Below are 27480 nucleotides of genomic sequence, written 5' to 3'. Positions count from 1 at the left end.
AAATAAATTGTTTTTGTGGTGGTGGTGGTGGTTGTATTAAGTTTCATAATTTTTCTTCCAGCCTTCTAAGTCTCTTGTCTATTGGTTAATTGTCTGGAAAAAATGATTTCGAATTTTTCCCTCAGAGGAACTTTGTCTCATTTTAATTAGAAATCGAACAATATGTAAAAACTGTACCAGATTACACTAAATTGCCCAAGCACTCTCTCAAAACTGAGAGGAGTTCTGATAAAGATGCCATCTAAAAGGCTCTGCATAATTCTAGGTACCCCTCCTCATACACAGTTTCTCTCCAAGCACCCTTTCTCTCCCTGTTGGTATTCTTAAATCTTCTCCACACACCATCAGTACCAGAGTTCTTATTCCTCCTGTTCTTTCTTTCCTTCCTGAGCCTTTTTCCTTCTCTGTCACTTTCTGTGCATCTTCTCTGTCCATCCTTAGTTGTTCCTTACCCCAATCCCATGCTCTCTCTTTCCAAGATCTTTGTCAGAATCCTCTGTGTTTATGCTCACAACATTAATATCCAAGACGAACAACACACTTGAAAAATCATTATTACATACACCTGGCATCACAACTATGCTGATACCTCAAACTAGTTTTTTTGGTCCCTCAAAAGCCCTATTTCACTGCACCTCCCACTCTCCATCATAACAGCAGCCACTCCTCTTCCTCTGTCAATCATTCTTTCAATGGCTAGAAAAGGTCAAGCACATGGAAGAGTAAGCTGCCCAACATCATGAGCTCACCAGAATGCTTCTGCATCCATTCATGGTCACCTGGAGGCCATCTAAAGAAGTGAAAATGCCAGAAACAGTTGCTTTGCTTACAGTATTGCTGCTTAACGTAGTGGTCTGAAAAATGATTATGGTTCCTCCACCCTTGGCTGCTGGTCTGCAATGAGTTTCCAATTGCTGGGGGTCATCTGGGTTGTACTCACCGACACCCAGACATTCATCCCTAGTTTGTCAATTGCATTCAAGCCAGACTCCAGAAGATGACTTAACTAGCATCTAAGGGATGCATTGCCCTGACTCTCTAGGCATATGCTCCATCGATGTGCTGAAGCCTTTTCTTTAATTTCTTTAGACTATGCTGGTTCTGTTTTTATTACACGTGGACAAATACTAACTGAGAAGATATTTTGTAGCATCTGTGAGTCTTAGGAGATGACAGCTATCTGCTTCATTAACTACTCATTTTTATTACATTTTTCCTCCAAGAATGAATGGCAGTTTTCTCCTCTTTAGCATTATTACTATGTTTCTAAAATCCTTTCTCATAAATTATAGCTTTTCTTTAAGAATAACACTGAGTGTGCTTGTAAGCCAGAATACATGGTCTTTTTTTGCAGATAATAACCTGAAAGGAACAAACAGGAGTAAGAGTCTTGCTCCAATTAAAATATTCTAATTTACCTGGCTCCAACAATGAGTTGATTCCTATTCGCATCCAGAGCAAGCTGGGAGAAGTCCCGTACACCTGAGTAGGTGAAATTTGAAACCCAGGGCTTCAGATCTGCAAAGAAAATGCATGGAAAAAAACAATGACTCTGTTTGATAAGCAAGAATTTATCCTGTACATTAAAACTAATGGATTTCCTGTTGCGCATCTGTCAATAGATGGATGATTAAAAATCTATTAACCCTCATGGACTAGGATTAAAACCCTACTTTCACAGTGTGCATTATGGTGCTTTTCCTGGTCCCAATTTCCAAAGTATTTGGAGTTATAAAAATGATGCATATCCAAAAAGAAACATTTGTATATGTTCAAAATCAAGTGTGTCCCACATGAACACTCAAAGTGAGGAAGCATATGGTGAAATATTTTTTTTAAAAAAATCATAGAAAAGATAACAAAAAATAGAAATACACCTTCTGTATTGTAAATGATCTCCTGACTCCACTCTTCAATGAGATAAATTTTGATTTTCTCAGAACAGGGTCGAATTAACCAATAAACAAAGCATAATACTTTGTTTTTCAGCATCAAACTTCCTTGAGAAACAGCTTCCCACGTTGTTTTTTATGAGTTTTTCGGCCTATGTGGCCATGTTCTAGAAGAGTTTATTCCTGACATTTCCCCAGCATCTATGGTTAAATGCCTGTACTGCAGCCATTCACTCAAAACCACAAGGTTGCGAGTTCAAGACCAGCAAAAGGGCCCAAGCTCGACTCAGGCTTGCATCCTTCCGAGGAGGGAGCTAAAATGAGTACCCAGACTGTTGGGGGCAAATTAGCTTACTTGCTAATTAGCTTACTTGCTGTTCACCGCTATGATCTTTGGAATAGCGGTATATAAATAAAACAAATTATTATTATTAATTATTATAGCCGCATAGCCCGGAAAAACCCACAAAAAAAACCCTTATGGATGCTGGCCATGAAAACCTTCGATTTCACAGCTTCCCACATTTTTGCCCCACTACATTAACAATGGCTTGTGACACCACCACCACCACCAAACCCCAAAAAATCAACACTTTGGGGGGACTTTTTAAATCCCAAACAGTTTTGCTTGCAGCAAAAAAAATAAAAAATTAAAAAATTAAAAAACCAACACGTATTTATAAAATGTATATGGACATTGTCAAAATTTGGAAATACGGTAAACAATTTATAGCAAGTGTAGGTGACAACACCGTAGAATACTCAGACTGTAGGACTACTTCTATCAGGATACTTCACTAATTACAAATCTTATGCATAATCATTAAAGGAGCATTTTGTTCACTTTGTGCCCATTAGTGTGCCAACTACTGTAGGCATCAAGATTGCTAGGGTGAAAACTGTGCCTTTAACGGTTGTGTAGAAAAGAGAATTTCAGCAGATTGTGCTTAAATGCTACCTGGTTGTATGACAAGCAATATTTGCTGAAACTTCTTCTTCTACACAAGAATTAGAATAGAATACAGTCAGCCCTATATATTAATGGATTCCTTATCCATGGATTCAATCATCCATGGCTTGAAAATATTCCAAAAATATATAAATTTCAAAAAGCAAACCTTTTTGTCATGTTATACAAGAGACACCATTTTACTATGCCACTGTATTTAATTGGACTGGGACCACATATGGATTTTGGTATTGGGGAGTGGGGAGGCCTGGTACCAAATCCCAGCAGATACTAACAGCCCACTGTAGAATACATCCTCATTATGTTCCTAGACCAGCACAAGATAGTGAGATACAGTCAATAAAAATAAAATAGACATCTGTTTAAAACATACAATGGATACAGAAAAATATTTTAAAAAACATTAAAAATAGTATGTGGAGCACCCTAACCATCTGTTTACAGAGCAATATTCATTAGGTGTGGTTTGGGACACCAGTCATCATCCAATGAATTTTAAGTGCTGCTGCACAGAACCTAGGAAGATTGTATGTTATGTCAGGATTAATGTCTGAAAGCAACAGAAAAGTATAAAATTGCCCTGTGCTTCCTGGACATTTATACTAGTTAAGGGTAAAATGGGGTTAATGCGGATGTCTCTACAGTACAGTGTCTCTCTCTATTGTTTCTATATGACCACAGAACTCACAGAAGCATCAGAGGTTATCACATGGAGGATGATGGGAGCAAAGCGGATTGCTCCATCTTTATCCTGATCTGGGGAAAGATTATCGCACACTGTGCACTTATCCCATTCTTCTTCTGTCGATAAAGTGTAATGGATCCATCTTTTGGTATTAACAGAAACTCTTGTAGACATTTTCTATTTTGTGTACGTTTTCAGGACTATGGTATGAGCTTAGTCACGGTAAATAGTATCACCAAAATTATTTGTAATACCATCTGCTTTCATCTGTTCCATTGACTTCGCCTGTGTTTTTCTTCTGTTTTGAGGGACCTGCCTGCCTGTGTTTATGATATTATTTTTACATGGCATCGTTTCCTGTTTCTGAAAAATCAAATCAGCGAGTGCCCTACAAAAGCAAAGAAATACCAGCACTATATGACACCTTTAAATATATATGCCACAGAAACAGAAATGTGTACTAAATAATTTCCTGGACTACCACTGCGAGATTCAAAATGTTACTGCAGTATTCATCTGTTGATATTTCTGTGCATTAAATCTGAAGACAAGAAAGAAGAGAAAAACAGGCTTTGGAACTGTTGTTAATTTTGCAGGAAAAATCTACAAATATTGACTTCTGTCTCCTTATGCTCACAGATCTTTCTTGCAAATCCCTGTGAATTCCATTGTGATTTTAAAGAAAGTAGATACTCTTCCCTAAATGAAAAAGACAATCTGACAGAACCAGTCTGTAGCTACCAGAAGAGTTTCTTGCTTACTGGCTCACTTCTACCACATCATTCAGAGACCTAGTCATGTTAGTCTGGAATATCAGTATGCAAAGGGATCTTGAGGTACCTTTGAAATCAACTGTGCAAAAGTATTTGTAGCATAAGCTTTTGCAGAGTTGGTCTACAGCATCTGAAGAAGGAAACCAAATATACAAAGGTTTATGCTATAACTTCATTCACACAGTCTCAAAAGTGCTACCAAATCCCTTTGCACTCCCCCACACTTGTTATTGCACTGCACTTGCTATAGGCTTAGTCTTCCTCCTCTGTGCATTCACCACAAGAATGAGTAATCATCTCTGTTCACTATACTACCTATGAGTATCTGCTCTGGTGATTAAAATGTATTGCACAGCTAGACAGGTTGCATCCCTAAAATGATACCGAAGAAATCTTAAGTCTCATACAAACTTACCAGAAAGCAGGTGACAGTTAAGGCAAGGGAGCCTGAGTCCAGAATATTATTGGTTAGTGCTAACTAGAGTAGACTCATTGAATCCAATGTTGAATGGGGAATCAACAGACAGATAAATCAGAATGATTCAATGGGTATACTCTAGTTGGGACTAACAACGGAGTTCACGCCAGAGGCTAGGCACCAAATAGCATTCCCTGCAGCATACCAAGAGTCCTCTGGCTGTTCAGAGTACAGTAAATTAGACATAGCATGAGTACTAATGGGTTTCCAAGGAAAGATAGTGCAAACATTGGTTCTTGAACCTGGTCAGCCAACACTGCTTCCAATAGGTCATTCTGAGTAGAGCTGGAAAAATCAGTCTGTCTCCACCTCATATCCTTTTTACAGGAATCCATTCCATTCTTCTTCCATGTTACTCTACAGCAGTGGTCCGCAAACTATGTTCTTTAAGGGATTTTGGACTTCAGCTCCCAGAATCCCAGACTATTGGCCAACATGGCTGAGGCTTCTGGGAGCCAGGGGCTCAGCTTGACTCAGCCTGGCATCCTTCCATGGTCGCTAAAATGAGTACCCAGCTTGTTTGGGGGCAATTAACTTACACATTGTAAACCCCTTAGGGAGTGCTTGAGTGCACAGATAAGTGGTATAGAAATGTACTTGCTATTGCTATAGCTGAAGTCCAAAATCTTTTAAAGGGCAGAGTTTGGGGACCATTGCTCTAAAGGTTTGCCACAGACAGTCTCATTACAATGCCTATTCATGTACACATTTTAAACTGCCTATTCTCCCCAAATACATATTTCTAAACATATTTTGATATTTTGAGCCAAGAACTGTTTCAGAAGTGCAAAATCCAGTGAATAACAAAATTTTGATCCACACAGTGGATGCATACATTGGAGGTTAAGATCCAATAAGATCGAATTGGAATTTGCAAAAACCAGATTCCTCAAATACCCCTAATCCTGAAAGTGGTAGAAAGGTACTGTTAAGTCAAAACCAAGAGGTTCTGGAAACACACCATTCATTAAATCAAACTAGAACACAATTTTATCTAGCTCAGATTTCCATGTCCAGGGCAAAGCACTCTGAGGACATATGTGAAACATCTGAAGGATCAGATCAAAGGCCCACCAAGTCCAGCTCTCTGCTTCCACAATGGCCAACCAGATGCCTTTGTGAACCCCACAAGCAGGATGTGAATGCAGTAGCACCCCTCCTACTCTTGTTCCCGAGAGGTACAGTATACAGCCTCTGGTCCTAGCAGTGATGCCACTTATGCGCTTATTAGTTTGTTCTTCCACATATGACGCTTTTTCCAGTTGAGTACTGGTGTTCCACTCTCCTGTAAAAAAACAAACAGGTACACAAACAAAGAATTCAGGATAACCCAGCAGGTGGACCTGCAAGCATCCTTCTCTTCCTGTGGCCAAATCTGACAGTCATGCGCAAACTGCAGGAGGTGATGAAATGTCACTTGCATTATTCTTCTTGCTAATGAAACCCTGTCTTCTTTAACATAGATTTTTGGCTGCAAGAAATTTCTCTGAACCTAATCTACGGAAATAACATGCTTCGGGCAGGTGCGCTGGATAATGCATCCACTCCCTGTATTCTTGAGCATTTATGTTCTCTGATAGGAGGGTCATTTTACAACAATGAACCCTTTTAGGGATGCTGGTCTGATGCTCTAATTTTCTCTTGTCATTTCCTACCCACTTGAGTTTTTCCTTTCCCTGACTAACCCATTATATGATGTGATGGCAGGAAAATACGAGGTGTGCCTTTTTCTCTCTCTTCCTCTTTCTTCATCTGCGGCTCTACTTCACAGAGGTTCTGCCATCATCTCTCTTTTTAAATAGCAAACACTGAAAAAAATTACAGGTACAGAATTGTGGGGTGAAAAATATATGCACTGTAGGTAGCTCAGTCCTTCCCATGATCGTTTTAAATGTCAGTCAAGCCCAGGAAATAACAGGCAACTGTCCCGATTTCTATTTACGACTGCAGGTGGCAGAGCATATAAAGAAAGCCTTTCAGATTATTAAATTAAAGGCTGCAAGTCATGCATCTTCATAGCACAAAACGCAGTCCTTTATAGCTATGTGGTTGAGCGATGATTAAACACAGTATGGTTCTCTCAGCTAAGAAGATCTAACGACCAGTCATTAGAATTAATGCTGAATGCCTTCACTGACCTTTCTGTGGCCACACTTTACAGTGAGAGGGGAAGAGGATGCAATTGAGGGAAGGAGCAGGAACAGAGGAAGGACAGAAGAAGGGCTTGTTCATTCTCCATATTACATTTCATTATTACCTAGGGTCACAGCCAACCCTGAGGGCAGTGCTCAGCTTTTATCTTAAAGAACAAGCTGTAGAATGAAACCATATGAAGAAGGTAAGTATTCTATGCTGCACATACAGCTCAACATATAAAAGGTGCTCCACATTAGACAAAGTTTACACATATGGACTCAATGAACTCTAGAATTTGCTTACATTTGACCTTCCTTAGAGCTCCCTTTAGGGAGGGAAGTTATTGGGTGGTTGTTTTTTTCACCCTTAAGAGCAGTCTCTTTAATTTTAGCAAAAAGCCCCCAGAAACCAAGCCACGTTTACATTTGCACTATAAGCACTATTAAAAATTGAAACTTAAAAAGAATGTAGGTATGCCTAGTTGGAAAGCAAAGCAGGAAATCCAGAAGTGAACAAATTCAGGACAGATCATCAAGGCCTCCTTTGTGCTTTGACTTTTCAACCCATTCTAGAGGGGGAAAGAAGCACATTTCCCGCCCTCTTGGTTCTGCATTTCTAAATGTTTTAAAGGGTGAAAAGGTATAAAGCAACCACAACATGAATGGCATGGTTCAGGTTTAAAACTGCCCAGACAGTACTACTCTATGAGAACATGCTTTCAACTTTGCACAGAAAAGGAGAGGAGCAACAAGGGGATACTGGCACACTCCATAAGGCTGAGCAAGCCTGATGAAATATTTTGAATATTGGACAAGGACTGGGAAGAATCAGATTCAAAGCTCTACTCGGCCTTGAAACTCACTGCACGGTCCAGTCACCACAATGACCTTCACCACCGCCATGAATATTCTTAATCCACAATTTATCTGACAATCTCAAACAGGGCACTATCCATGAAAAAATCCAAAAGGCACTTCTAATACAGTCATGTGGGACAGCCTTCTCTGTGACTTCACCTAGGCTTGAAACTCACTTCCACAGGAGTTTGGTCCTCTGCTGTTCTTCTCCTGACAGAAGACCCTTTTTTTCAGACAGGATTGGGGACATTAGCTATTTGCGCAGAAAGGTCTTTGAATGAGATGGTTTTCTACTCCCTTCCTCTTTATTTCTAAGTTTTGCATTTTTAAAAAATTAATCACGTGCCTAATTTATAATGCAATAAATTATTTAACTACTTTTAATTGTTCTCTAACATTATAAGATGGTTGGCTTTTAGCTGAATTGTGTTTTAGCTTGTGTTGTAAGCCATCTTGGATCCTGGCATGGGAAAAGGGCAGACTATAAATTACGCAAGTAAATAAGTAAATAAAGCATCTTTAAAACAATCTAAAACAATTTCAGTTTTAAAAAATAAACACCCCCCCAATCCCAAAAGTACAACCATCACAATGAAACTTCATAATCTGATTAAGACTAAACCAAATCATGATCTCACAAGGCCTCAGATACTTGTGTAACCAACAGTGTTTTCACCTGGCACTGAAATGAGTCAGATGTCAGCATTAGTCAGATTTTTAGTAAAAGAGAGTCATTCTAGAACCAGGGCGCTACAGCCAAGAAAGCACTCTGTACATGGTGTGCTGCTCCAACTCTCCCTGGACTGCTGGACAACTCTTAAAGAAGGATGCTAACTCAAATATCAAGGTCACAAGCCATGAACACAGACCAGAAACATACTGGCAGCCAGTGCAATTCCTTTTAAAACTGGTACCAACGATTTTGTTTCTATACAGTGTTCCTGCCAGGAGTCTAGCTAATCCATTTTGTACTAAAAGCAGTTTGCACATGGAGGTGCGGCCCTACCTAGAATATGAAGTTACCAGTGCATGAATTGCTATGGCAGGATTATTCCGGACTGGAAATGGTTATAGTGGCAAGAAACAAAAACAAAAACACTATTTTGAGCCACCAAACCCACTTCAGTCTCCAGCGAGAGTAAATAATTCAAGAGTATTCCCAAGTGGCATTTCTAATCCTACTCAAAAACCTACTTTCTTCTCAGATGTGGAAGCTTTTATCTTACAAGCATTCAGCTTCATGTTTTTCTCAGCATAACCTACCAGGGAAAATCAGCTTCACGTTTTTCTCAGCATAATCTACCAGGGAAAATCTGGGGAAGGGTGGGATCATATAAATTACACTCTGAGCTCCTTACAGAAAAGGCTGTAATAGTTCAAGTAGTTTAAAAGTAATAGTTCAAGATCCAACCTTTATTTTCAGGTTGTCCTCCCAGAATTTGTCTGTGCCTCCTATTAGTGAGGGACTGAGGGATTTTTGTTTTTATTGAACTGTCCAAGTTCTTCATCAAGAAACTTAATGACACAGCCTTCACATTGACTATGCACTGCCATGACCATGAAGGAAAATGTTACACTACCCATCTTTCCATATTCTGGTTCTCTACTTCAAAATAGCACAGATAAAACAATACAGCACACACTGAAGATGAGGCTTTCTAATTGCCCAATGAACAAGAGGGTATGACTAAAAATGGCATGTACCTGAATAACATATGTCAAAATACAGTATAAGGGATGATGTATGAAATTTTGGCAAGTGGAACTTGTGTACTTTCCATACTTCAAATTAGAAGTGGCTCTTACATGCACATGACTAAACTGTATTCATCAGTAAGTGCTGTATGAACACAGATAGACTTGCTACATGAGAAAGCATGAAGTGCTCAAGCAGACAGACCAAATGCTTGACCATTCATTCACTCAGGTGTAATTTTCATTCATGATCTCTGATATTCTTTAATGTACTGTAATTGGAAATTCAGTTTCTCCAAAATGTCTTACAGAGAAACAGGCATCATTTTCTTCATCTGGCTCTTAATGGCAAGATTAAGGAAGCAACAGACCATGCTGTTTGGGAAACAACGGGCTGTGCTATTTTGAGAGCTAACTAGCTTGGGAAAAGTAAAGTGAAGAGCACTCCTAACAGAAAACTCACACCCAACTAGGGTGAGCATCACTGTGCCCTTCCAAATCCCCAACAAAATTTCAGTGGGAGGTCCCTTAAAAATCCTGCAGTCACTTTGGGAGAAGGTTCTAAGTTCATCCTGCTCAGCTGTGAAAGAGTGAACTTTCTTGGGATGACCAAGATTCACTTTAAGCCATGAGCCTGACTTTCAGAATGTATGTTTGGTCCCAACATTAAGAATTTTATGTAATCAAGAGAAGTGCCTAATACAGAATATTTTTCATGCAATATCAAGCAGGAGTAGGGAAGGAGGGTCAACATCCCCTCCACCCAGAGATGTTTATTCTTCCCTCTCACTCTTCTTTGAGATGGTCACACCACGAGATTTTCCCAGTATAACACCTGAAATTCATGCGCCCTTCCAGTGCAAATAAAAACCCTCACCGAAGAGTAGATTGTACATGTACAAACATCATGCACACATACAGAAATATTGTGTACAGGTGATTCCATATAACTGTGTCTAAATCTTGGGGGATCTTAGTGGCAGGAACAGTTCTGATCGAAGTTCCCAAAGCTCAACACCTCAGTATGAACCTAAAGATGATTCAGGGAGTTCATGTGGTGACATACAAACTTTCTCACATTCCAACTAAGAACTCAGCCTGTACTTTCAGATGTCAAGCAGAGGATAGAAATGTTAAGGAAAAAGCAACATGGGACATACAGTAAGTGAAATAAAAAATTTGTATGTGAGAGTCAGAGTGACTCAGCAGAAGCCAATTGAGAACCACACAGGTGTGAATGGTAATACAATTAACTGGTCCTGAATGCCAAGGACAAGAGTTGCAAAGTGAATAATTGGATACACCTGACAATTGTTAAGTGGTCAAGGCTGAGATGATGAAATCATTAATTGTGGGATGAACAAGGAGAACCAATGGAAATAATGTACACACCTACTGGGTGAAAACAGACCACAGTAGGTGGTGCCATGCTTTGGCTATAATAATGACTATACGTCCCAATGCATTTTGGTGGGTTGGATAGTGGTTGTAGAGTGATTGGAGAGTGAGGAGTGAGTATTGTTTGGAGCTGTATATAGTAGAATAAAGTAGATATTTTATATAAGACTACTGAGTTGTCTGGTGTCTTGGGTGAAGCTACAAGAACCAGCAGGACCCTGGTGAAGAAGGGTGAAGACTTCTGTGGAAGCAAGAGTGAGAAGGCTTGGAGAGTTTGTCGGGGTCTTTAGCCTGTTCTCTGCAACTCTTGCAAAGATATAACAACTGGCCAAAACTGGTCAGCGTGGTGCACAACCAGGTGGTGAGTTCCAGGCCAGGTGAAGAGCCACAACTCCCATCATCCCTGACAAGAAATATGAAAAACAGTACTGTACAAACACAAATCTGAAGAGAGGAAGGCTATACAAATTCCTCCCCCTTTCCATTTGATTTGTGGGATCTGAAGCAGTCGCTAAACAAGAAGGGGGTTTCTGTGGAAAGGAGCAAGAGCTGAGCAAAAGGATACTGCCTTGAAGCAGTGCACTAAAAGAAGATGAGGCTCAAATGGATGCTTTCACGTGAAACTTTTATTGTGCAATCACCCAGGCTCACAAAGAATTTTATAGTGTGTCCAAATGACATCATATGCCATTTGAAACCTTCTTCTATTTTCACACCACTTTCACTTTTTTAAAACTCAGAAAAGTCATTCAAACGGGAAAGATGGAGCAGCTATAAGGCCTATTAAATAAACAATCTGTCTGGTTTAAGTAGGAACCAGGAGTACTTTTTTTGCACAGCTAAAGTTAGAGCATCAACTGCACCAATCCTTTGAGATGTTAAGACCAGAATCAGGATAGGAAGCATTTGAATAAACACAATCTAGAAAGTAGTCTCACTCATAGGGTCGCCATAAGTCAAGTCAACTTTACAACAGGTAACAACAAAACAAAAAGAGAAAGACGGAATTACAGACAGATGAACTTAATCAAGAATGCCACTGCCCTGAATATGCAAGACCTGAACAGGGCTGATGACAGGGTGACTTGGGCCCTATTACACTATGAAAATAACCTGGGATGAATCCAGGTTGAATCTTTGTTGCTCACAAACGTCCCAAATACACTTGGTGCACTTTTGGGAGGAGGGGCTGGCCCAAAAAAACCACTTAACCCTGAATATTCGATACTGGGGTTTCCCCCCGAGTTTTCCTGAAAGATCCACATCATCGGCAGTATGAATAAACTTGCAAATCGATTCAGATCATTCTGTATGGTTGCTTCTCCTTGAAAGGAAGGGAGGTGGATCCATTTTAACCCGAAACAATGGCATGTGTGAATAGCACAGGAATTACAGTGACACAAAGAGATTCATGAACTCAAGGTGGGAACAACAAATCCGATATGCATCAGCATGGTAATCCACATCTCCTCAGGACAAAAAAAATGAGTGTGAATGCCCCCTTGGAGGTCTCTCATTCATAGGGATGACATAAGTTGAATTGGCAGCAGTTATCAACAAAGGCTCAAAAAGCAAATCTATATCACTTCTATGTGCTTTGAATCTCACAGTATCTATTGTAAAGATGAAGTTAAAGAAGACTCCATCCAGAGCAAATAGAAAGGAATTTTCAAGGATACCTTCCTCATTCATGTCCCTATTACATTGTACAAGGAACATTGAAAATTGACGTGTCCCAGCTCAGATCATTTGACCAAAGGATTTATCCTGTAAGAAGTGTGCTTCAGATTACACAAACTAAGAAAGGACAGTATAGAGCTTCGTATTATGAAGGATTTCTAAATAGAAAATGACTACTAGTTTTCTGCTAGAACAATACAAATTTGTGATGGAGAGGAAGGTAACAGTAGGGGTTTTTAATCCTGACATAGTTTAGGACTCAGTATGTCACAATCTGGCCAAATTCAGAATTGCAGCTTTATGATGTTTGCAATATTTTGGTAAGAGCAAAACTAGCCTTCAGCAAGTAGCCATTTGACATGTCAGCAGTAGTAAAAGCACATAATCTATTAGCTGTCAATAAACACTGTAATTCCCACTATGGAGATTAGGAGAGGGAGGGTGCAAATAGTGCTGAAAGATCTAATGATAGTAATAAGAACACCTTGAAAGACACACCACAAAAAGTCAAAAGGAAAGTATCCCTGAGGATACAAATCCAAAGAACAGCCAGCACCTCTAGCAACCCCTTTAATTAGCCTTCAGGCTGGAGATTTATATCCAAGAACATTGTCATAAAATAAAGCTGATTCAACAATAAACACTTCAGTAATAAAGCAAAACATATTATACTGCTGGGTGCCTGCCAGACCCAATGGGCATAAATAAATCCTCGCCTTGCAAATACCCCAACCACTGCTGGAATCATAGAATTACAAGGGGTGTGTGTGTGTGTGTGTGTGTGTGTGTCAGACAGAAAGAGAATTTGGCCATTAAAAAGGCACAAATATTCTACTTCTGAAGACTCACATCTGTTTATTTACAGGATAGAGTAATACATTCCCTCACTAGTATTATAAATAGCCATGTTCACATCTAGGCCCATTATATCTAAGATGAATACTTGAGTGTTAGGGTAGGTAACATAGGGTGTATCTGTACTACATAAATAATCCAGTTTGACACCACTTTAACTGCCATGGCTCAATGCTATGGAACTCTGTGAATTGTAGTTTTGTGAGACATTTACCCTTCTCTGTCAGAGAGCTCTCGTACCACACACAGAATTTCACAGCATTCAGCCATGCAAGTTAAAGTGGTGTCAAAACTGGTTATTTCTGCAGTTTAGATGCAACCAGAGATGGCCACACCATGAGTTTAGATGCAACCAGAGAAGGTGAAATATCTCACCAAACTACAAATCCCAGAATGCCACAGTATTGAGCTCTGATGGTTAAAGCAGTGTCAGATTGGATTATACCTGCAGTGTGGATGCAGCCCTAGTTTGCTTACTTGTTTCCAAACATGATTGTCTCTTCCAATGAGCCGTGATTTCTCATGATGTGACCAAAGTATGACAGCCTCAATTTAATCATCTTGGCTTCCAGGGAGAGTTCAGGAATGATCTATTCTAGGATCAATGTTTTTGTTGGTTTTGTTTTTGGCTGACCACAGTATCCTCAGCACTTTTCTCCAGCACCACATCTCAAATGAGTTGATGTTCTTTTTTATCTGCTTTCTTCGTTGTCTAGCTCTACCATCTGTACATGGTGATGGGGGAGTACAATGGACTGGATGATTCTAACTTTAGTACTTTGTTATATATTTTTACTCTTTAGTATCTTGTCTAGATCTTTCATGGCTGCCCTTCCCATTCCCAGTCTTCTTACTTCTTAACTCCAGTCTCCATTCTGATCAATGTTTGATTCATGTTATGGGAAATCTTTAACTATTTTGATTTCCTCATTGTCTAGGTTGAATTTATGTAGATTCACTGTGGTCATTTGCAGTGGTTAAATGCCAGTACTGCAGTCATTCACAGCCACAATGTTCTGTGTTCAATTCTAGGTAGGGCTCCAGGGTCCACTCAGACTTTCACCCTTCTGTAGGTCACTAAGATGAGTACCCATCTTGTTGCAAGCAATTAGATTACACGTTATAAACTGCTTACGGAGTGCTTATGTGCACTGATAAGCAGTATAGACTTGTACTTGCTATTGCTATCATGATTTTTGTTTTGTTTTTTGTGTTTAGCAACAAGCCTGCCTTTGCATTTTCTTCCTTGACCTTGCTTAGTACAGTCAGCCCTCCTTATCCACAGATTTTTATCCACGGATCAAAGCATCCACTTTTTGAAAATATTCCAAAAAAGTATAAATTCCAAATAGTAAGCCTTGATTTTCCATTTTATATAAGGGGCACCATTTTCCTGTGCTATTGTATTTAATGGAACTTGAGCATCCACAGATTTTGTTATCCACAGTGCGTCCTGGAACCAAACCCCAGTGGATACAAAAGACCCAATGCAATTGTTCCATGTCAATGACCTTTTTCATTAGTAGTATGGTGTCATCTGCGTATCTTAGAGTGTTGGTGTTTTTTCCTCCTATCTTTATTCCTCCTTCTTCTAAGTCTAAACCTGTTCTTCATATGATATTTTGTGCATATAAGTTGAACAAGTAGGGTGATGATATACTGTCTTGTCTGACCCCTTTGCCAATTGGGAACCATTCTGTTTCTCCATATTCTATTCTAATCATAGCCTCTTGTCCGAAGTCCAGATTTCTCACTAGGACTATATCAGGCTTTCTCATCAGGATATGTAGTGGTGCTCCCATGTCTTTAAGAGTTTCATAGCTTTTCCTGATGTGTGCAGTCAAAGGCTTTGCTATAGTCTATAAAGCACAAGCTAATTCTGCCAGTAAAGTTCTGATCATCCAAATTTACAGATTCATGTTGAAAAGCATCTGCATATTTGAAATGGTCTGCCATTTAGGCAGCCACTCTTCCATTATCACCATTTGCTTACTTCAAGTTAAAAGGTCAAAAGAAGAATTGCTCATGGCCATTTTGGATTTTTGAATCTTGAGGCTGCACAGGCATTTCTGTGCAATGCATGCACATACCAACAAATCCAACATGCTTTCAAAAATCCCATTCAAGTCAATTTTATTCATTTAACACTGGATAAGCCACTAACTAAACTCTACAGCCACGAAATAAATCACAGTGTGATACTGTTAGGATAAAAACAAGCCCAGGTCTTTGGGAAAGCATAGCTAGCATTTTCACTCCACAATATGCTTTTTAGCTGTACCAGGCTGTTTTACACTGCAGGCCCAAGGAAGGGTTCACCCTTGGCTAGTGTTATTAGGTATACTTTGAAGAGTAAACACCCATCACCCAGCTATGATTAAAATGACACACTGGGTATCCAAGTAACTCTGCAAGCAGCTTTAATCAGAAACTACAGTACTTTTATAAGTACTCTATTTATTTTCACTATTCTCCAAAGCAAAGAGGTAGGCAAAGATTTTAAAGCTTAAGAGCTTCATACCAAGACTTCTGTATGGCCAAGTGCCACAGTACAAATACAGAGGGATACTGCTGCCATTTCTCCCTCCTCATGGCAGTTAAAGTGGTGTCAAACTGGATTATTTCTGCAGCATGGAGGCAGCCAAAGGCAGCTAAATATCTTTCAAAACTACAAATCTTAAACTCAATAGCACTGAGCTATGGCGATGTCAAACTGCATTCATTCTGCAGTACTAGGAAACTACTCCTAGACACAGTGAGCCTTCCATGTTCACAGACTTTTGATCCATGGATTCAAGCACCAATCTATTCAAAAAGTATACTAATTCCAAAAAACAAACCTTGATTTTGCCATTTTATATAAGGATAACAATTTCCTATGCCATTGTATCTATGCCATTTTTAAATCTGTAAACTGCCTTGGGTCCCTTTTGGGTGAAAGGGGGCATATTAATTAATTAATTAATGGGACTTCAGCATCCTCAGATTTTGCTATCCACAGGGGGTCCTGGAACCAAACCCCAGCAGATACTAAGGGCCCACTGTCTTTCCAAAACTTGGAAGTAATATGTTACAAGTAGTTACCAGTAACTGTTATTCTGAGTGGTAATGAGGATGGAATGTAGGTCATTTCCACGCTACAGAAATAATCCAGTTTGACTCCACTTTAACTGCCATGGTTCAATGCTGTGGGAATCTGGGAACTCTAGTTTGCTGTAGCACAGGAGCTCCCTCATAGAGAAGGCTAAATGTCTCACAAAACTTCATTTTCCAGAATTCTATAGCACTGAGCCATGGCAGTTGAAGTGGTATCAAACTAGATTATTTCTGCAGTGCGGATGCAATCTTAGTAACAGTACAGAATTAACAGAAAGAATAATTGCCATTCAGTGAGAAAGGTTTTCTGTACATGTTGAGACACCCCAGTGAAAAAAACTCAATCACAATTACGAAGATTTATTTTTGCCCTTCAACAGGAAAAGTCCAGCACTCCTCACCCCTCCTTTTTTATTTTCTGTGTTTTTTTGGTACAACTCCCCAAATGTTTTGCACAAGCAACTTATTTTCAAAGGGAAACTGGCATGCCAAAAAAATAAAAAAGGGCCTCCAGCTTTGAAAACCTAATACAGTGGACAGAAAACTTCTGAAAGTTTTCATTCACACATGGGAAACCAAAGTAAATTAGTAGGGTTGCCATAAGGCAGGACCTCCAAACTGGGACAAATGTAGGACAAATGTAGGGCAACATTTTCAAATGTAGGACACTTTTTTTTTAAAATGGAGGACACATGAAAAAATTGATACTTTTTTTAAAATGTTAATATAAATGCATGTTTGTTAGGCATGCTCAAAATGGAGGACATTTTGGCATTATTCCTAGACAGAAGGCTGAAATGTACTTCTCTTTCTGGCCAAACACCCCCCAAGCAGGCATAGCATTTGCAAGATCACAGGCAGACCCTTGTGCCATTGCAAACTACATTTCCCACTTCCAAGCAGGCATAGCATTTGCAAGATCACAGGCAGTCCTTTGTGCTTTTGAAAACTACATTTCCCACTTCCAAGCAGGCATAGCATTTGCAAGATCACAGGCAGTCCTTTGTGCCATTGAAAACTACATTTCTCACTCCCAAGCCTTCTTAGGAATTCCCCCCCTTCCACCTTTTCCTTGCCCCCTCCAACCCCCTCCAACCCCCTCACCCCCTCTTTTTCCCAGGTATGTCTCAACTTAGGAGGGATTTATGGGACAGATCCAAAGCCTTTTTTTTTCTAATGGGGGCAAAGCCTTGAGAAGCCCTGGACCCTTGAGAAGAAGAGGAGGGGGGCTTAGAGAGAGGAAGAAAGAGAAAAAGAAGATGAGGAGGGGGAAGAAAGGAAGAAAAAGGAGAGGAGGAAGAGGAGGGGAAGAGGAGGAGAAGAAAAAAAAAGGAACAATAATAAGAAGAGAAGGAGGGGAAAGAGAAAGGGGGAAGCAGCTTGCCTGAACGTAAATTCCTCCCTGCATGGATGTTGCCCAAATAAGGAAGCAGAGGGCTGGCCAACAGAGGCAGGACAGTGCAGCAGCCCCCGCCCCTGCTGGTTTCAGTCCTCCTGCTGCTGCTCCAGGCATGCTTCACAGGCAGCACTCTATAGAAGGCAGGCAGCAGCCCTGGGAGCTCAGAGTTGGGCAGCCACCCGGGGGCGGGGGCGGGAGCGGGCACGCCTCCCAGGGGGCGGAAAAGTCACGCCCACCACCGTGAAATGGCAACCCTATAAATTAGCAGTGTTTCTAATGAAGATTTCAGATTATGGGCTAGCTCAGAAAGAAATGGCATCTTCTTCCTAAGCCATTTAGGATTTTAGAGGTTAAAAAAAAACACTGGAAAAACAAGAGGGCACTGCTCTTGTTTCAAGACTGGTGTCACATGGTATCTAAAACTGGCACTGGAGAACAATCTAGCTATATTCGTGGCTTTGACTTTAGTGGATTTATTTGTGGTTGAGATTAATATGTTCTCTCTAGGAATCTCTAGGTCCTGCAACTCAACTCTGCCAAAAGTTGACCACAGAGTTGGGCTGGAAAACCTAGATGTTCTAGGCATTTGTAGGTCCTCCACCATGATTCTATGATCAACCTCTGGCAGATGCTGACCATGGAGTTGTACTGAAGGGCCAAGAGATTCCCAAAGAGCTGTTCTCTTAGGTAAAAATAATAGTGTTTTTTTATTTGCAGTTTTTCTGCATTCACAGGGGTCCTTCACCCCTAACCTCAGCGAATGTGGAGGGACCACTGTACTGTATTTTACACTAGTTGTAGTTTCCAAACACCTTTCAAAGGCAGTCCAAAGCAGAGCACCATGGTATGGGAGCCCCCAAAATCTTTCAGGTTTTACCAGACTTCCCCCCCCCCATGTTGAACATTAATTATATTTACCTGAAAAGAAGCATGCATCAGTGAACATACATTTTGAAGGTAAGTTAAGAATAAGAAAAACAAACTTTCAGCCTGTACATAAAATATATATCACATACATGACTAAAACATAGAATGATGCATCAAGAAAACAAAGAAAGAACAAAACACATGAACTTAAATTGTATACGTAGGTTTACAGTTCATAGTTCAGGGTTTCCTTCCTGCTCTTGCATGTGTCCTCTCTTTCTTGGTTACTCACAGCCTGCTTCTTCACACGCATTCCCTACCTTAACATTGGCACTCTTTATTCTCCATTTCTGGATGCATCTCTGTTTGGTCTCCTGTGATTTTTCCTCAATTGGAGGTCACCCTTATACTGCCTCGGCTCTTTGAAATGATCTCTTTCACCCTTCCATGAAAACACTGAATCAGTTCCTTTCTTTGATTCTTGCCATAAAATCTTCCCTTTCTCTCTGGCTTGTGAGTGATTCTCTGTATATGGAGAATTTTGTGAATGAAGGGCAGTTTTCCAGATCTATCTTTTTATTCCAGTGGTCTTTCTGGCTCAGCACACAGAATTATTTTTATCAGTTCTCATCATGGTTTATGCTAAGTGCCTAAAAACATTGAAAGACAGCCAGGAAGCAAAGAAATATAATAATTATGATTGTTACTGCCATTTTTACAATACTGATTTTTATTCTAAAATATATACTGTCTTTTCATTTTCATTGAAATATTTCCATTCTTTTCATTTGGAGTGCTGCTGTGGAGGAGACACCCTCAATTACTTTCCCTAAATGACATTCATGGCTTTATTTGTGGTAATTTCTGAACAAACATGAAATAAACCTTACAGAATAAGAAATAATCAACTTCATTTCCTCCTCTTTCATTTTCACATTAAAAAGACATTCCATGTGGTTTTGTCAATGGGTAAGAAATCCATTTTGAAATGGCTTGGGTTTCTTTCAGATTGCCAAAAACACTGTCAAGCATGTGCCCATGGCATCTGATGATTGTCATTTTACTTTTAGCCAAAATCCCTCCTCTCTTTATGGAGTTCCCAGACTGGCAGTGGGACAAGGTTAACTGGTAGGGCTGTTCTCCAACACAGACCCAAAGAAAGATCAATCTATTATTTGCATCACACAGCTCTCAGGCTCCCTCTCCCTCTCCATCTCTCTCACCAGTGCTGAGACGCCTTATCCACTGAGACTTCTTATCTGCAGGACTGTAGCTGCCCAGGGGTGATATTTATGTATGGATTATATCCCTATATCCTCTGTTACACTGTTTGTGTCTTTAAAAAGTTCTTGGAAAATTAACACTAACACAAAATATAGTATATGATTTGTGGTACCTCCAACAGCTCAAGGAGAAATTAGAAATCATCTACTTTCCTATTAGGGATTTTTAAAAAATGCATTATTCACCCTGAAAGACCCCTTTCCCCATTAGAATTGGGAAGTTGTTACTGGCAGCTTTACACTTAAAGATGAAGCAATAAACCAGGATAAGGAGCCTGGGAAATGGAAAGAGGCAGAACAAGCATATTACAAGAGAAATGTTTCATCTTCTCTAAGCATATAACAAATAGAAGGAGCTTTGGCTACAATTGTGTGATGTATTTAAAGTAAAAATTCTTCATCACCCAAGTGGACATTTTTCCCACTGACACCAAGACAGCCTTCCTTTGTCGGTCTGGCCAAAGCTGAGCCATCCCAGGTGCAAACAGTACCCTCCCTTCTTGCAATTCCTACTCCAGTATCTATCCATTTGTAGACTGCCATTTATTCATTCAAGTGGCATTAGCAAGCCAAATAAAGCAGGCAAATGTTATGCAAAATTAAACTGAGCACAGAGCTGTTGTTAGGAAATTTCTAACACATTAAGATGCACCCATTCCTAACAGATGGTAAACAAATCATTTACAACAGAGATGGGGAATTTCCAGGGGAATGGGGGTCTACATAAGGTCCCTGTTTGGCTGCACTGCTTCATCTCCCTTCTCTACCCCCATTTCAGGGTCTAGAAAAAATGCACCCCCAAATGGCCAGTACCATCCACTAGAGTTTCCTGGGGAGTTTTTTGGAGGGAGGAAGCAAGTATGCCTGAAAAATGGTTAAGGAAGGCCAAAAATGCAGCACAGTTGCCAACAGTGATTCCCAGGGGTCATTCCTACTTGGGGTATAATCCGCGTTCTGATCTGGCTCGACTCTGCTTTCTAAGTGATTTCCAAAAGGTCCCTCATTCTCACTATGAAAAGGGACCTTTCATGGAATCGCTTTTTTTTGCTGGGAATGCTTGTCGTTCACATCAGATGGAGCCGGGGAAGGCGGCAGCCCTTCAGCCGGTTGCCCACACCCAGGAACCCCTTTGGAAGGCTGCAACCCTGACCGGACCCCCCCCCCCTTTCTTTCTTTCTTCCTTTCTCTCTTCCTTTCCTCCCCTCTCCTCCCTCCTTTTCTTCCTTCCTTCCTTCTTCCTCTCTCCCTTCTTTTCCTTCCTTCCTTCCTGCTTACCTTCCCTCTTTCTTTCCTGCCACCACCGCTTGCCCGGTGCTGGCAGGACTTCAGGTGCTGCTGCTGCACCGCCACCGCTTGTCCAGTGCTGGCCGGCAGCAGTGCTGCAAGTGCCAGCACTGGGCAAGTGGTGGTGGCGGTGAGAAGAAAAGAGGAAAGGCAAGCAGGAATGAAGGGAGGGAGGGAGGGAGGGAGGAGAGGGGAGGCACTGCAGAAGAGGGAACAAGGCAAGGCCGGGAAACCCAGGAGGAGAAGGAGGGGCAATTTAAAAAATAGAAATCATTGAAAAATCGACCTATTGCTAAAAAAATAGATTCTGATCTGGCGGTCTCATTTATTCTTCTCAGAAAAACCACTTCCAAGCTAGTGTCAGGAAACCTTGGTTTATTTGTGTTTGCCCCGCTTCCTTCCTCCTGGAATCAATCCAATGAGGATTAGAAACAGTTTCAAATGGTAACAAAGATCATTTGCCCCAAATCCTGCTTCAGAGCAAACTGCCGTGGGAATGACCCCCCCCCGAGACTTTGTGGGGGGATTGCAGGCACATGGAGAGGCACAAAAAGAAACCCGAAGTCCACATATCACCTGTAGCCTGCATTTTGATCATTCCTTTTTAGCCACAACACCAGCAACAATCCATATCTTTTCACTAGCATTCATATGTAATCTTTATTGTAAGCCAAGTTATCATGTATCAGTCTAGAAATTTTAATTGAAAATTTGGCTCCAAAACCCTGGGTCTACTTATCAACAGTTCAATGTAAGCACTGTACTTTAACTCTTATCAAAAAAAAAAAAAAAAAGGGGGGGAGGGAACCATTCCCTGGTGAAACCTGAGTGCTTAGTCAATCCTGGGAACACCTAAAAGAAGTACCTATCCTTTTTATGATCTCATCTATCCAGCTTTTAGGGCGAGCACAAACAGTGATGCCTGCTGGAATTTGGTAAGTTCTTTGGCATCATTTTTCTTTGCTTCATCCTTTACATCCTTTATTAGATGCTCCTTAGTTTTACCCTTGACATACCCATGAGTCATATCCATAATTTTGGCCCCAAAACCTGCCCTTGAATTATACATGAGCTTGACTTAAAGTCAAGTATGTATGGAAATTATAAAAACAACACGTGGAGCTCTGTTAACTGTAATGGCTTTAATTTTCGTTTTGCTGTTAGCCAATAGACAGGCAGCCTCCCTCAGTGTCTGTGATCAACTCTTTAATCCCAAAATTGGAATTTAAGCACAATGCAAATCATATTTATTTAGCAAACTTCTCTAAATGTAACAGGTGTAAAACATGTGTTTAACTATGTAACAATATTCCAGACAAACTGCAAACTGGCAAACAATTGAATGTAAGACAAGCCTGCTCTACACTCATCTCCATGAGAGTCAGGGAACTGGCCCCACCATCAGCATGACAATGGCCATTGTTAACAATATGGCAAAGTCAGACATTTGGGAACTCACCCTAAAGGTCACTGCCCCTTTAAGTCCACCAGAACTGCTCTTCTCTAAGTTTTGGAGCAACATTGTTTTAGTGGAAAGGTCAGAGGGGTTGGAGACAGATCAGGGCAGAACTGGATAAATGTCTCTTACATGTCTGGAACAAGATGCCATTGAAACCCTATATATAGTGCCAGCCTTTTATGTGGCAGCACTTGAAACAAAGAACAGGGTCAGGCTCCCCTGGAAATTTCCCTTACCCTCCACCCACCCTGCTTCAATTCTTCCAAAACTAAAGCAACCTCATCTGATTCAAAACATATGAAAACTTGGCACCATTATTCAAGCAAACAAAGAAAAAAAAGACTTAATAAAATAGCAATGTTAATTAGTAATACCACGGATGTTTTCATTTAAAGGTGCTAAAAAGATTCTACTCCTGAGTCAAGGACTCTGATAATTACAACAGATTTTAATTCTATGCAAATGTAAAAAAGGGTTTTTTGGTTTTTTTTGGCAAGGTGCTATTTGTTGCTTGCACTGTCGCAGACCTGTAAGTAGTCATTCACCTAGATCACTTCTAGTGGGTATAAGTCATCCTTTTGGGACTAAACAAAGAAGGTGTATAAACTATAGTGCTTTTCATCTTCTTCAAGTCTATCTTAGGTTAGCTAAACTTTACACAAAATATATCTGAAAATAAAGTTCACTCAGGACATTACCACATGAGCCTGTTCTTGCCACAACTGTATTAGTTAATGAAAACGGCAACATACCAGCTTCAGAGCAGCCATTATCATACTTCTCCGCAGTAGCACAACTGGGGCTGCTTCTGCCAAAGTACTCTCTTTCACAGTCCCTCTTAACCCCACCTCCCTGTCCTATGCACTACCCAGCATTTCAGGGTTCATTTTTAGTTTTACTTTTTAATGCAATTGTGGAGTTATGCTAATGTAATTTAAGATAAAAAGAAAAGAAAAGAAATGGGGGGAGGAGGAAATGAGCCTGCTTGGGGATAGTGAGGAGGAGAGGAGGAGACACTGACAACATGTGACTGCCAAAATTTGAACTGGAACAGAAGCAATATTGCACATCTGAGGACTAATGGGACAGCAGCACAACTGGGAACTTATTGACAGGTTTCTCCTATCAATGAAAAGGGACACCATAACCACACTTGAGAGACACAGCAGCTATTGATCAGAGGCAACAGTGTGTAATATGTATCACCAAAGACACTATTTTCTAACTGTAACTGTGGTTTATGAAGCCACATGTGGTAATATCTTCAGACAAAATGTTCACTCAGATTCTGTGCTGAAGAAGAACACTACTGGATGTACCAGAGGCCCATCTAATCTGTTTTGTTCAGAGTGGCCAAACTGTTACCCAAATTGCAAGGATCTCAGGAGGGCACCAACAATCAGTATTTAATAGAGGACTTTTATTAGCTCAATTACAGCAGTCAGGAGGGCTTGGGCAACTGAAAACAGGGATCAAGCTTGCATATACTAGTTGTGAGAAATAGAACTCCAGAATGCAAGTCCAAACGTAGTTTTATTTGTAACCATGGAGAATCACCATTCACACAAAGACACTCACTCACTCGCACACACTTCCAAAAACCAATGATATAAAAGGTGGTAGCAAATAGTGACTGAAGGGACTGCAGAGGGTGATACTGTACAAATTCCAGAAGTGGAGCTCCAGTTGGGGGACACTGTGAAGTGATATGGGTTGGAGGGGTTTCCCAGCAGACAATGAGCACTAATCAAGCAGACATTAGTCCTCTTGTGCAGACCCTCACACCCTGAGGACTGCCATTGGCAACCAACAATACACATGCAACTCACTCCTGCCTTTCCAGATCACACAATATATATAGCCAAATCCTTTCCAGGCAAACATTCTCTGAAGATGCCAGCCACAGATGCTGGAGAAACGTCAGGAAGAAACTCTGCTAGAACATGGCCACATAGCCCGAAAAACCCACAAAAAACAAAAGATATGGGTTACACTTTGGGATTGGCAGTCCCAGGAGCCCCATGGTTCAGATTAAGCATTCAAGACAGTGGTTGTCCATGTCTGCACAGAAATGCATGCTTTAAAAAAATGGGCCAAGTACTACTTGATATATCAAATTGATCTATCAATTGGTAGCCCCCTTGTAGACAAACCCTACTCACGGAATACACCACATACATCTTTGCCACTTGTTTTAAATAAAGGATTTCCTGTCAAGCTTGTCAAACAATCAACATGGACTAAAAGAAAAATTTCAAGAGGGAGTTCAATTAACAAATTCTAAATAAAATGAACATGCTCTCTGAGACACCCTAGCAAGTTAATTATTGCTGGGTGCAATGATCGACACATAGGAATGCTCACAGCACTTGTAAGCAGCTAAGTCATTTGCAGAGATAGAAAAAGAGTCACATCAAAAGCAAGTGATCAATTCACAGAAAGGGAAAGGAACAGTTCCACAGCACACTGCTTACAGCTATCATAGTAGACTCTATTCATATTAACATTTTATAAACAACTGACTGAATATATGCTTTGTCTGCATCTACATGTCAGAATTAATGCAGTTTGATAACACTTCAACCGCCATGGCTCAATACTATGGAACTCTGGGATTTGTCATTTTATGAGATATTTAGCCTTCCCTGTCAAAGAGCTCAGAGTGCCCCAACAAACTACAAATCCCACAATTCCATAGGATGGAACCATGACAGTTAAAGCAGTCTCAAACTGCATTAATTCTGCAGTGTGGCAGCATCCTAAGCCCAAACTACACTTCTACTCTGTGGTATGTTACTGTCAGGAGTCTATAAGAAGGCTTTAAGGAAGGGCTTGTAGCTGAATGGCTGACCCAAATACAATGCCTGGCTTCTCCAGGTAGCGGTATGAAAGACTACCTCCCCATCAGTACAGAGTGGACAATCCTGAACTAAATGGGCCCTGGTCTCATTCACAGATTTTCCTTCTGTAATAAGTCTAACCTGCCCCTACCATGACTGCCTTCTATCAGTTCATCCCCACCCCACCCCATGTGCATTTTATAGTTGTTGTTGTTGTTTTAAAAAATCACTTTGGGCCTAAAAAAAAAGAATTGCAAAGCTGCACCCAGCACATGGGTGGGTGGGTGGGTTTAATAAAACAAATTCCAAAAAAGTGGGGGGGGGGAGGATAGTGGGGGACTTTGGGGACCATATTCCCCCATGGACAATACTTTAGACAAACACACTGTAGTGTTTGGAGCATAAATATTTATTCTAAAAACAATACTTGGGATTGTACAAGCTATTTCTATAAGTCTGCTTAAATGTCTCTCTTAAAGAACTTGTCTAGCCTCACTGAATACTCAAGACACCTCATAAACAATTTAATAACAGATAAGATTCAAGCAAGAAGATGACAGGAAAAAAGCAAAAAATATTTACTTGGAGAGAAATGACACAAATCTAAGTCATTATTTCTAATATGATCCACAAATGTCAGCGGGTTCAGGATAATTAAATGACCGCTTAGTTTTGCCTTCATTTTCAACAAGCCTGCTTCCACACTACATGTTGAAACAGCCAATTCAGTTATCTAACATAATTAATTCAGGGAGGGGGCTTATAGCCTAATAAGCTGGAACATGTGCTCTATTGAAGAAAAGCAATAAAGCACACGATCCAACTTATAAGGACTTTGTTTTAAAAAAATGAGCATTTAAATCCTAGTTTTATAGAATCAAGGTTAGAGCTAGCATTTAATATGCTTACTTAGAGCTTTCACTAATTTAATTACATCCGTTAAAGCACAGATGATGGAATACACAAAAAGAACAAACAACAAAAAAGCTGCTGACATTTGTGAAATACATCAGCTTCTTCCTATGAGAGATTCACATGTAACAACGTATGTCCAAAAAGGTCAGCAAGGTCTTCAAGTCTTTGCCTTCTCCTTCTTCCCATTTTCTAAAGGTCATTAGAGGTAGCTTCACTCATCTGTTCTTACTGGAGAATCTAATTGCAGTACCACTCTCTTTTGCCAAAGGGAAAGCAACACAATACTATTTCAGAAATCATTATAGCTGGAAAATGAACTTGGGAGAAATGCTACAATACTGGCATACTGACGATACAAACAATACAGTAGAACAAGCAGCAACACTTTCTGAATTTTAACATCACACAGAGAGCCCTTTCACATTGCAGAATTACAGCACTATGATTCCAATTTACCTGTCATGACTGCATGACAGGAGCAGAACGGGATATGTGCATGGTGTGTGATAATCTTTTGCCTGATCGCGTGACTAGGACAGGATACGGACAGGAGCAATCCGCTTTGCTCCCATCCTTATCCTCCATGTGACAGTCTCCAATGAAAACTCAATTGCAGATCTCCCTGCAACCATTTATAGTGATAAGCAACAGTGTATGTATTTTAGGCATCTATCAGCTTGCCTTTTTAAGTAAACAGCTAATATATGTCAAGGAATGCCATCCACAGATACAACAATTTGAGAGTCTGGTCTTTTTTCCCATTTATTAATTTATTTTTCTGTTAAATAATCATGCTGACAAAGTCTAGTAAAATCTCAAAAAGAAAGTACCCTGAACTTTCTCTGATACGCTGTTACTATCCAGTAATAACTATGATCTGACCCATATACTTATTTGCCAAATATCAATATGAGTTTT

General features: G+C 40.3%; 2 protein-coding genes across 3 annotated transcripts in view; one reads left to right on the top strand and one right to left on the bottom strand.

Annotated features, from left to right (window-relative positions):
- SEC22A (SEC22 homolog A, vesicle trafficking protein) overlaps window positions 1–27480 on the top strand; it is a 1054631-nt gene that overhangs the window by 343688 nt on the left and 683463 nt on the right. The gene's annotated exons all lie outside the window — the stretch shown is intronic.
- SEMA5B (semaphorin 5B) overlaps window positions 1–27480 on the bottom strand; it is a 558977-nt gene that overhangs the window by 215610 nt on the left and 315887 nt on the right. The window contains 1 exon segment of the mRNA XM_042445089.1: window positions 1419–1518. Within this exon segment, the coding sequence (XP_042301023.1) occupies window positions 1419–1518 (100 nt within the window).

The sequence above is a fragment of the Sceloporus undulatus genome, chromosome 1 (assembly GCF_019175285.1).
Source record: "Sceloporus undulatus isolate JIND9_A2432 ecotype Alabama chromosome 1, SceUnd_v1.1, whole genome shotgun sequence".
Taxonomy (NCBI): Eukaryota; Metazoa; Chordata; class Lepidosauria; order Squamata; family Phrynosomatidae; genus Sceloporus; species Sceloporus undulatus.
Note: the sequence above shows the minus strand (reverse complement) of the source record. Positions and strands in the feature narration are given on the sequence as shown.